Source organism: Thrips palmi, unplaced genomic scaffold, assembly GCF_012932325.1.
Source record: "Thrips palmi isolate BJ-2018 unplaced genomic scaffold, TpBJ-2018v1 HiC_scaffold_15, whole genome shotgun sequence".
NCBI classification, from domain to species: Eukaryota; Metazoa; Arthropoda; class Insecta; order Thysanoptera; family Thripidae; genus Thrips; species Thrips palmi.
In genome coordinates, this window is record NW_023144624.1 from 8,818,605 (window position 1) to 8,830,278 (window position 11,674).

Here is an 11,674-nt window from a genome sequence, read left to right on the forward strand (position 1 = left end):
CTTCCATGTTACATGGCTGCGCGCGTGTACACGGCGGTGTGGTGCGTCGAGGTGCGTCGCGGAGCTTGAAGGTGCCTCTCGGTGCTTCGTGAACTTGGCCCAGGACTTGCAGCGCCACCGGCCGTGTTGGACGCCACACAGCCAACACGAACAAACAAACAAAAATACGGTGCCCTGCTCCTTATGTGCCTTTCTCTTGCGCACCGTGTTTGCGGAGCGTAACCGCCGCTTGCAGCGCAGGCAGCGCGTCCACACAGTAGCAGCAGCGCGCTGGCGCCAAAAGTAGCCTAGACAAGCGGTGCACGCGCAGCACGACAACGGCCCGGCCGCCGCCCGCAAATCCTGCAGCGCTGGATATGCAGCGCCAAATGAGTGGCTCCGTTTCCTGCCACTAATTGAGCGACGACAAGGCGGTGCAGGGCAGCCGGAAGGCGAGTCCGATATGAATGGTCTCGTGCGTGGTGCGTGCCCGTCGTTGCGGACGATTTGTGGAATCGGCAGAGCGTCACGTTTTCTACGATGACGGTCTCGCGAGGAGGCGGAATGAAAAAAAAAATAGCTACTTTCTTTTCAATAAATCTGCTCAACAAAGACTATTAATAGTGGCGGGTCCGACTTGAAACAGGAATGCCCTAGGCGGGAACCGGTCGCGCGGCGCCGCTTGCCAAACGGCAGCGCGTCGGTCGCGCGTCACCGACCGTTCGCCAGTGCGATTCTGGGCGTCTGGTGGGCCGGGCGGACAGCGCGGCCCTTGTTCGAGTGGAAGCAGTGCGGTCCTGGCGGTGAACTGGCATCGCACTGCAGCGGCACTGACACGCACGCACCTACACACACACACACACACACACATGAAAACACACACACGCAAACACACTCGCACGCATGCACACGTTGATGACAACGCACTGTGCCCAGCGTGGCCTTGGGCACACAGCCACTTTGGATATACGGTCACTCATCGGACGCGTCCAAATGGATGGCCAAACAGTTGCACTGCGATATCGACTGGATGGCCAAGGCCGCCAAGGCCGCCGCCTGATGCTTTTAGCGAGCGGCTTTCGGGGGACAAACTCGCCGGAGGGCGTGTCAATATTTACGAGAAAAATAACAAAAAAGTCAATCAAACTTTGTGTTTGTTGTTTTGCTGGCGCGAGTAATGAGAAGACGGCGCGGAAGGGGGAGGCAGCGGTGGGAATCGGCGGCTGTCATCGGGATCACGCAGGACGACGTCGACGACGACGTCGACGGGGAGGGGAGGGCGGCGGTGGGGGCGAGGATGCGACGCCGCGGCCGCACCGGGCCACCGCGCCCCGCCAGTCACTCATAGGCGTCCGCGAAATACACGCCACCCTTGACGACGCCGATTGCGAGACCGCGTGATTGACAGAATGCTGGCCGGCGTGCTGTGGGGCCTGGGGGCGCTGGTCGTGCTGCAGGTCATCTGGACGCTGCGGAACCGGCGCCTGCTCAAGCTGTGCAACCAGATTCCGGGGCCCAGCTGGTTCCCCGTCATCGGCAACTTCTTCAGCATTTTGGCGTGCAATTTCGGTGAGTGGAGTGTGCGGGGGCGCGCCATGGCACCTGGTGCGGGGGTGTCTCGTGTGTTCCTCCGCCAGGCTGCTGAAGCAAGTTAAAGAAGTGACCTTAGGAACTCATGCATCGCGGACAATCGCTGTACACAAAATTACCACAACGTTGTCAACATCTCAAACCATCGGGCAGATTGTGCACTGGCTCCAGCGCCCACACCGAAAAACGAAAACGACACCAAAAAGTGTTTACTCTGCCGCAGATTTCATCAAGATGGTGTACGTGTACCGCTCGCGCTACGGCCACATCTACCGCATCTGGTTCGGCCCGCTGTGCTACGTGGGGCTCTCGCAGGCCAAGGACGTGGAGGTAAGTCGCCGAATCGTGGCCGGCCCCGCCGGGATTCGAACCCGTGTGCGATGTAGCGGGGCCGGAATTGGGGTCCCCGGCGGGGGCTTGGCCATCCTCGGGGGCTCATCTGTAGGTTGCCACTGGTGCTTGCCAAAGCAGATAGAGGGATGGCGCGCCATCAAAGTTTCAGGAACGCTACTCAGTGTAAACCCCGGCGCGCCAAACCCCGCCACCGGGCTGCCGTCGGGTTGCCGTCGGGTTGCCACCCCCGTCGGGACAGCCACACGGACCTCGCAAACAGCCAAGGCATCGGGGCGAGCGGGCCAGGCGAGGGTGCTAAGCAGTTTGCTTCTGCATTAAAATTTCATCAGTACGCCATTAGTCAGCACGGGTGCAGGCCGCTTAGGCGAACGGTAAAAGTTGCCGTTTTTATTATTTTCGCGGTGGAGAGCGAGAGGGGAATGGTTCGGCCCCGGACGGGAACAAATTCCCTCCGGCTGCAGCTGTAATTTTGCATCGCTAGATAACGTGTCGGCCGTGGCGGCGCATTTTGGATTCACGGTGTGGGCCCGTCGGCCAGTGGGCCTGGCGGTGCGGGATCGCGATGGGACACGTCCCACCCGTCGGTCCGCCCCGTCCACCCCGTCCGGGCCGGTGCGCCGGAATGGCCCGAGGCGAGATTGAAGACAGCAACAGCGCCTTTGCATCCACGCTTCATTACCGGCTCCAGCCAAATCCGACACAGAAACAAAGCGTTTTTCTCTATTTACTTTTTATTTCAAACAAAAGGCGGCCATTGAAATTTTTAAGGGCAGCTCTCATTAGGGGAAAACTTTGTAAACAACGAGGAATCAAACATTAAACATTAATCCTCCACTGGCTGGGGATTGAGGGGAGCGAGATTCTGAGGGCGCGGCCAGTGGGGCCGAGTGAGGCATGCAGTGCGGAGCCGAGGGCGTTGCACAGGCAGGCGGTGCGACTCGGCGAATCAACAGCTGGGCCGCCCTGCTGCCCCTCGCGAAATATTCCAACGCCCCCGCTCCGAGCGCGATCCAAAGGATGCAAATGAGCACTGCGGACACCCCACCGGGCGGCACCGAGCGGGCTTCTGCGGAACTAATCAGGTCACGATCAACTGGCGATAGCAGAACCACCCACCCACACAATCGCCACCACAATCTCACAGACACACGCACACTTTCGCGCCGCGGCGCGCGCGGCGCTGGCCGGCCGCAGAACCAACATAGCAGTGTGAGATTGCATTTGCGGTCCGGAGTTTGCCTACCTCCCCGGCGCGCGCCGTGTTCCCAGTGATTTTTTTTTTCTAATCGAGTGCGCAGCGGGGCGCGCGCCCCATCCCGCGCGGTCGCGTCGACGGCGCACCCCGCTCCGCCCCATCCTGGCCCAGGCCCCGCCCAGGCCCGGCCGCGTAACAGTGGGGCAGCCAATTCTACAGTGCGCGGCGCGCGGCCCAGAGCGCCTCGTCGGTTTCATTTCAACGGGGAGCAGCGCGGAGCAGCGCGGAGCAGCGCGACTTGGCGGAACGGATTTCCAGAACCGCGGCGGTCTGCGGCGGGCTTCGGGCGCCGGCCGTCCCCCGAGGCCAAGGCAGGCCAAGGGCGCCGCCACGCACTTCCCCCTCGGCGCCCTTGCCCTTCTTTGCCTCCCGGAGAAAGGGAAAGGCGGGGCGGGGCGTGGCGGGGCGTGGCGTGGCGGCGACGCGGCGGCGACGACGGCGACCGCAGCGCCGGCGGCGCCTGGCCCGGGCCGGGACACGCAGTCGTCGCGCCTCGGCCTGACGCAACGCGACGCGACGTGATTTACGCTCATGACCTGTCCCTTTGTTGCAGACCATCATGAGCAGCCAGAAGTTCATCCACAAGAGCCGCGACTACAGCCTCATGCACCCGTGGCTCGGCACCGGCCTGCTCACCAGCACCGGTACGACACGCACTGTCGCGACACTGCCGTGTGCGTGCGCGCGGCCGGCACTGCGGGTCACGTGGGGCCTGCTGCGCGCCGCGCACGATCCAGACGCGGAATGCTGAAAAAATGAATATAATGAAAGCGGAAGGGGCGGCGTCCTTGGCAGTACTGTACAGCCGGCTGCCGCCCTGTCTCTCTCACACTCGCGGGGAGCGCGCCGTCGGAGTGCGAGAGAGACGGAGCGACCGAACGCTGTTCGAGATCGGGCTGCGGGGCCTCGCCTACAGCCTCGCCACGAGCGTCGTTAGGGATGTTCTCGGAAAGCCACTGCACTGTAGCTAGGCCCTTTCCTGCGGTCGCGAGACGGAAAGCTGGCGGCCCTGCAGCCTCCGTTCCGAGAACGAGTACGCTGTTCGGGCAGCATTGCCTTTGATCGCGACGGTAGTTGTTGAGGTCGGCAAGAACAACTTGCGTCGAGTCGTACCTAGCCCAGCGGTTCTCAACCTTTCTCGGCTCGCGACCCCAAATTTGTAGCCAAAAATTTCCGCGACCCCCAGGAAAAGTTTCGCGACCCCACGGGACCCCTCCTTTAGCATGCCACTGCGTCTGATCCGAGGCGGGTATTTTGCTCCCTCAACGGGCAATTGGTCTTTGGACCTTCCTTAAGCATGCCTCTGTTACGAAGTGCGATTATCAGTCTTAGTTTAGGAGCAGTATTGTCTCAAAGTTGGCCAAAACGCTCAGAAATGACTTTAAAAAATCATGTTTTGGGTTGATTTTAAGCAGCCACTGCGTCTGATCCAAGGCGGGCATTTTGCTCCCTCAACGGGCAATTGTTCCTTGGACCTTCCTTTAGCATGCCTCTGTTACGGAATGCGATTATCAGTCTTAGTTTGGGAGCAGTATTGTCTCAAAGTTGGCCAAAATGCTCAGAAATGTCTTTAAAGAATCATGTTTTGGGTCGATTTTAAGCAGCCACTGCGTCTGATCCAAGGCGGGCATTTTGCTCCCTCAACGGGCAATTGGTCTTTGGACCTTCCTTTAGCATGCCTCTGTTACGGAGTGCGATTATCAGTCTTAGTTTGGGAGCAGTATTGTCTCAAAGTTGGCCAAAACGCTCAGAAATGTCTTTAAAAAATCATGTTTTGGGTCGATTTTAAGCAGCCACTGCGTCTGATCCAAGGCGGGCATTTTGCTCCCTCAACGGGCAATTGGTCTTTGGACCTTCCTTTAGCATGCCTCTGTTACGGAATGCGATTATCAGTCTTAGTTTGGGAGCAGTATTGTCTCAAAGTTGACCAAAACAGGCACAACGATTTTTCAAAGACATATCTGAGCGTTTCGGCCAACTTTGAGACAATACTGCTTCCAAACTAAGACTGATAATCACACTCCGTAACAAAGGCATGCTAAAAGAAGGTCCAAAGACCAATTGCCTGTTGAGGGAGCAAAATGCCCGCCTTGGATCAGACGCAGTGGCTGCTTAAAATCGACCCAAAACATGATTTTTTAAAGACATTTCTGAGCGTTTTGGTCAACTTTGAGACAATACTGCTCCCAAACTAAGACTGATAATCGCACTCCGTAACAGAGGCATGCTAAAGGAAGGTCCAAAGACCAATTGCCCGTTGAGGGAGCAAAATGCCCGCCTCGGATCAGACGCAGTGGCTGCTTAAAATCGGACCAAAACACGACCCCAGCTACCTCGCCGCGACCCCTTAAAATTTTTCGCGACCCCACTTGGGGTCGCGACCCTAAGGTTGAGAACCACTGACCTAGCCCGACTGCCGCACGGCGCGTCGCGGTCAGCGTGTGGTGGGAAGCCTACCCTCCTGGTTTAGAATCGAAATCCGGCGCAGGTTCCAAGTGGCAGCACCGCCGCCGCATCATCACCCCCACCTTCCACTTCCGCATCCTGGACCGCTTCATGGACTCGTTCAACCGCAACTCGGACATCATGCTGCAGAGCCTGGCGCGCGAGGACGGCAAGCCCGCCTTCGACGTGCACCACTACCTGTCCCTGTGCACGCTGGACATCATCTGCGGTGAGCCCCACTAGGGCCGGCGGCATAACGCCGGACGTTTATTGGCCCTTATTTCCCTCAAAGGGTCTCGAGTCACTCTGGCTGTGGCCTGCACGAACGGGTTGGGGTCGCCACCGGTGCCTCCACGCAGGACGCATCCATGAATTCGAGTAGACTTGACCTGGGAGAATTCGCCCCCAAATCGTTCATGAAGATGTGAGATGCTCCCCTGAGCCATGCTCGCTGGCGAGCAGCTAGCTGCCACACCCATCCTGGTGATTTAGCAAATTACTTAAAATAAACTTCATTCGTACAAGTTTTCTGCGTGTGAAATTGTACCCAACGCGTTGATTAGCGGGTACAGAGTGGGCGGGTGCTGCGTGTCCATGTCATTCCGAAGTGTATTGGAGCTCAAAGCACGTCCAGAGTGGTTCGCCCAGCAGGGCCGCTCTGCCTGGTTCTGCACGGTAAACCGAATGCCTCGAAAACCGGGAGAGCGCCCCGGTTTTGGGTGCGCTGTCTTTTTCTATCTTGTGGAGAGGGAGTGAGACAGCGCATCCAAAACCGGGGCGCTCTCCTGGTTTTCGAGGCATTCGGTTTACCGTGTGCCGGTGCCAGCGGTGCCCACTAGTGTAGTGCGGCCTCGGCCGTCGGGGGGCAGGGCAGGGCAATAAGGGCTGCTCTGTCCAAACACGTGCCGGCCTGGGCGTCACGCGCCAGCACGGGCAGGGCCGGGCAGGGCCGGGCAAGGCCGTGTTATGCCAGGCCTCGGCCAATCGCCGCGCCACTCTAATACCGCCCGATGTGTTCGCAGAGTGCGCCATGGGGACCCAAGTGCACGCGCAGCTCCAGTCCAAAGAGTCGTCGTACGTGAAGGCAGTCAACAGGTGCGTTGTAGCGGAAGCCCTCGCGCTATCGTGAGCGTGGCGGAGCGTGGGCCTGGCAAGCCCGGGCGCTGCGTCAACACCAATCATCCGCCAACCCTCCGCACGCGCCGCCCGTTCCTTGGTGTTGCAGCATGTGCTGGCTGCTGTACTACCGCGGCGTGCGGCCCTGGCTGCTGCTCGACTTCATCTTCAGCCGGACCGCCAACGGCAAGCTCTTCAACAACAACCTGCGCGCGCTGCACGCCATGTCCCGCGACGTGAGTACCCCGGCACAGGCCGGCGGGGCTTCGGGGTGGGCACAGCCCTGGGCAGGGCCCGGCAGGGCCTCGCCTGCACTGATAAGCCGCTCGGGCGGCCGGACTTCCGGGGCGTCCGGTGCATTGTGCGTGACCAGGCCGGGCCATCGCGCGGCCCCACGGCCAGCACGGCGGAGCAAAACGGCCGCGTTTTTACGGTGACAGCAAGCCAACCGCGGGGCACTGAGGGAAATCATTTTTGTGCTGTTTCTTCCAGGTCATCACGAAGCGCCGGCAGGAGTACCTGGAGGAGAAGGACCGCATCAGGGCGGCGGGGCTCAACGGCGTGGTCGCCAAGGCCGTCATCAGGACCGACTCGGGGGACCTGGCCGCCAAGGTGGAGGCGGCCACCTGGGTCACGCAGGAGGAGGACAACGTCTACGGTGGGGGGCCGCGGAGTGAGAGGCAGGTGACTTGCAGTGCAGGGCGTGGTTTGAACCGAGCTTGGTCCGCGCAGGTAGCAGGAAGCGCAGCGCCTTCCTGGACCACTTGCTGGAGCTGGCCGAGACCGAGAACCTGAGCGACGACGACATCCGCGAGGAGGTGGACACCATCATGTTCGAGGTGGGAACGCGTACCAATCTGGCGTGAATTGTCATTTTTCTAAAGTTCAAAAATATAGTTTCATCCTTTTTTAGGGTTCATATTTCTTCAGTTGCTAAGTTTTCTTCTTTGTCCAGGGCCACGACACGACGGCCGCCTGCCTGAGCTTCGCCGCCTACTCCTTGGCCACGAACCAGCACGTCCAGGTGAGCTGTAAAACCGAAAACATATCAAGACGCCCTTCCTCCCACTCCCTGCTTCCGTGCGCGCTGCCGCTGATGTGTTGTTGGGCCGGGCCGCCCCGCCCCGCCCCGGGCCGCCCTGGGCCCTGGAGGAGGCGAAGGCGAAACACCCCGTCTTTATTATCACAACGGGAGGGGAAGGGGCACTAAGCCGGGGCCGGGGGGCGCTGGGGCACGCAACGCAAGGCTACGCCAGGCTACGCCAGGCCGGCTCCAAGGGCCACGGCCACGGCACGGCCACGGCGTGGGATGAGGATGAGGGCGGATCGGCTTACCCAACATCCTTCCTGCGCGCCGACGGCGGGTAGGCAGCGCCATGGCAGCGCCAGCGCGTGGCAGGTTGGTGGGCTGCCGCGGCGCTGCCTGGCCACCTGCGCCTGGCCGGCAGGCCACCCAAACGACTGTCCGGGCCGACGCGGCGCCTAAAAGACCAGGAAGTTGTGACGGGCGCCGAGCCTCCCAAGGGCCTCGAGGGGCTCAAACTCATCGGGCCAACTCCGTGGCGGACCGTCCCGGAGCGTCCCGCGTGACCCGAATCATCGGCCACACGGGCGGCGAACGAAGCGGATCAGGGCGGCTCTGCTCTGCAGTGGCACAGCAGGGCACAGCCGGGTCGAGCCGCGCACGGCAGCGCAGTGGCTCTGCCGAGGGCTCTGCGGTGCGGGATGGTCTTGACACCGCCTCGCCGCCGTTCGCCGCCAACCACAACCACCGTCACCTCCACTTGCGGCCGCGCGGCCCGCCTTGGAGACTAGCGACTTTGTTGTTCATGTTCAGGACAAGCTGCACGACGAGCTGCAGCGCATTTTCGGCGACTCGGACCGCGACGCCACGTTCCACGACCTGGCCGAGATGAAGTACCTGGAGCGGGTCATCAAGGAGACCCTGCGGCTGTACCCCAGCGTGCCGCTGTTCTGGCGAGACATCCGCGAGGAGGTGACGCTCGGCAGTGAGTATGGCGAGGTGTTTCTCGAGTTGAGGCGGTGCGGGCGCAGCTCTGACGCAGAGGTGTTTCTGCCGCAGGCGGCTACACACTGCCCAAGGGATCCACCGTCGCGCTCAACATGTTCATGCTGGGGAGGAACCCGGACGCCTTCGACGACCCCGAGCTGTTCGACCCGGACCGCTTCCTGGCCGAGAACTGGCACGGCAAGCACCCCTTCGACTACACACCCTTCTCCGCGGGCCCCAGGAACTGCGTCGGTGAGTGGCGAGGCGCGCGGCGTGGCGGGGCGTGGCGGCGCCGCCCAAGCCGAAAGCCGCGAAAGCCCGTCTAAAAGGGGTTCTTGGTCCATTCCAGGTCAAAAGTTCGCCATGCTGGAGCTCAAGGTAGTCCTGTCCAAGCTGGTCCGCAACTACCGCCTGCTGCCGCCGCCGCAGCGCTTCTCGCTGGACCTGGCCGTCGAGGTGGTGCTCAAGTCGCGGTCGGGCGTCATGCTGCGGGTGGAGCGGCGCCACCGGAAGGCAGCGGCGCGCCCGCACGCCCAGCCCGCCTTCACGAGCGGCATGGGGCCCAGGAGCACGGCCTGAGCCGCGCCGCAGCGTTCGTTGGATCTCCGAGACATTGTGATGTTCATAGGCTAGGCAACGCGAGAGAGTACTGAGACAGAGTGAAGGCCTTCATCGTAAAATAAGTAGGACATAAGTTGCATTACCCGTGTCGTTGCGTTAAGGAGCACACACACTTACCTAGTTAGGATTATTTTTACTGTCACTTTTTAAGATCAATAAAGTTACCGTTCGCGCGAACAACGACCAACTTTATATCGTCGTTTCAACTGTCCCCGAAACCCAGCCTTGCGTCACAGCAGCACATCAAACTTTACAGATAAATAAATAAATAAAACGAGAAAGGCGGGACTGAGAGTCACTTCTTTTCCGGAGTTGAAGAGATCCCTGTGCGACAAGTTGCAAGTCGAAGCAGAGGCCACGGCCGTTCGACTCATCGCCCGGTCAGCCCCCTCCTCCCTCGCTGCGCTCGGAAGGCCAACTCGGGCGCAACAAAACCGCCTCGCGTCTTAAAACTCGGTGGCGAATACACGAAATGCGACGAACGGAATGATTGAATGAATGAATGAATGAATGAATGAATGAATGAATGAATGAATGAATGAATGAATGAATGAATGAATGAATGAATGAATGAATGAATGAATGAATTTGTAGGTGGATGGATGGGTGCATGAATAAGCGATTGAATGAAAGACTAAACGCGGCAACGAATGAACGGATGAATGACGGGCGAATGAGTGGATGACTGAACGGTTTGAGCGCAGGGGGCGCTTGGTCCTTCCGAAAAGCAGGAAGTGTTTGTTTGGCGCGCTCCTCACGTTCGGCGCGTTCGGCCCGCCCCCTCCAATTGTCGCCGCCACGCCGCGCGGCTCGGCGTGACGGGGCGGGGCGCGGCGGGTCGGGGCGGCATTAGCACCGGAGTCAAGAGTCAATGCCAAGGTCATCGCGAGTCAACGCGCCGAACCGCAAACGCAATGTGGGCCACGACGCGAGGTAGTGAGTGAGGCAGAGGCAGCGAAGCACGCCGTACCCTGCCTCACGCGACCCACCCAGCTCCTGGGATTTCCCTAGTCTGTCTGTCTGTCTGTCTGTCCGTCCGTGCTGTGTCGGCGCGGCGCCGTCTTTGTCTCGCTGGCTGTAGGCCGACTGTCCGATGTTCCCTGCCCCAAGGCGCCCCACGGCGCCCCACGGCCTGCCCCATAACGAATTCATACCACTCGGGGCGACAAAGAGCTTGGGATATGAGGCTGCCTGCCTGCCGGGCTGCCTGCCGGCCTGCCTGCCGGGCTGCCAGGCCCGCGGCCCGCAACGCACTCGCCCGGATTATGCGACCAACACTTTGACCCGAGACGAAGGGCCTAATCTTGGTCCCATCCATCAAGCCACTCCACTTGCGGCGGTGTCGCTACGCAGGGCTACGCATCCCTGTGATGTACGACGGCCCGCAATAATTACTCAGCCCGCACCGCGGGGCTCCGCGGGGCTGGGACGGCGCGCCCCGCCGATGACGGGGCGCCGTCCAAGGTCGCTTACCTGGTCCTGAAGAAGCCCCCCGAGTCCGGCGAGTCGGTGTCGGCGGACAGCGACATGGGCCAGGCGATCTGCAGCAGCGAGTCCCGGATGATGACGTCCCACGCGAAGTGCGGCGACGGCGGCTCGTGCACGCGCTCGGAGCGCACCAGCCGGCCGCGGCGCCGCGACAGCCGCCCCGCGCACCCTTCCATCTCGCCCAGCAGGGTGCGCGAGCGACGGATGCCGGACGACGAGGACGCCGACGACGACGCCCGGTTGGGCGACAGCAGCCGCACCCCGGACAGCGCCAGGGGCTTGTTCGGCCGCGTCGGGGACACCCCGGGCCGGGGGACGGGGGAGGAGGGGGAGGGGGACGGGGAGGGGCTTGGGGACGCCGTGGTGCCTCAGCGGGGGGACGCGGGGCGAGGGGAGACGCGGCGCGGGGCGCTGGCGGAGGTCGGCGACGGCCCGCGGGGGTGCACCACGGACATGGCGACGACGACCTGCAGCAGACAAAAGACAGAGCGACCGTCAGACCACGTGTTCATCAACAAGAATTCGTCAGTGAGGACGGACCACTCTGGGCCTGCTCGTGGTTTCAACCACAGGAGCAGCAACTCGTCGGCCTAGTCGCAGATAAAAAATTCCAATGCTAATCGCATTGCAAGGTGTTCCCATTTTCATAACTGGTTTAAAAGAAAGATATGAAACACCAATAAAAAGGAGTTCTGGTCAAACCTGATAAGGGTTGGTAAGAGCCACTGCACCTAATCTAAGGCGGCTAATCGTTCTCCCTCACGGATGGGTACTCTTTGGGCCTTCCTTTACAACACCTTTGTTACGGAAAGCGA

General features: G+C 60.9%; 1 protein-coding gene across 1 annotated transcript; it reads left to right on the top strand.

Moving 5' to 3' along the window:
- The first annotated feature begins 1,326 nt into the window (after window positions 1-1,326).
- LOC117641732 (cytochrome P450 4C1-like) lies at window positions 1,327-9,563 on the top strand. The gene is made up of 12 exons (XM_034379310.1): window positions 1,327-1,548; window positions 1,793-1,899; window positions 3,732-3,822; window positions 5,667-5,852; window positions 6,646-6,718; window positions 6,849-6,975; window positions 7,232-7,397; window positions 7,472-7,578; window positions 7,695-7,763; window positions 8,577-8,748; window positions 8,823-9,002; window positions 9,100-9,563. Exons 1-12 carry the CDS (start codon window positions 1,389-1,391, stop codon window positions 9,327-9,329), a joined length of 1,668 nt encoding a protein of 555 aa, XP_034235201.1. The 5' UTR covers window positions 1,327-1,388; the 3' UTR covers window positions 9,330-9,563.
- The last annotated feature ends 2,111 nt before the right edge of the window (window positions 9,564-11,674 follow it).

Excerpts from the sequence above, each read along its gene's own strand:
- LOC117641732 (XM_034379310.1), top strand. The coding sequence starts at position 1,389 with ATGCTGGCCGGCGTGCTGTGGGGCCTGGGGGCGCTGGTCGTGCTGCAG. Across the intron at positions 6,719-6,848 it reads TACGTGAAGGCAGTCAACAG|CATGTGCTGGCTGCTGTACT; the intron begins GTGCGTTGTAGC and ends TTGGTGTTGCAG. Across the intron at positions 6,976-7,231 it reads TGCACGCCATGTCCCGCGAC|GTCATCACGAAGCGCCGGCA; the intron begins GTGAGTACCCCG and ends TGTTTCTTCCAG.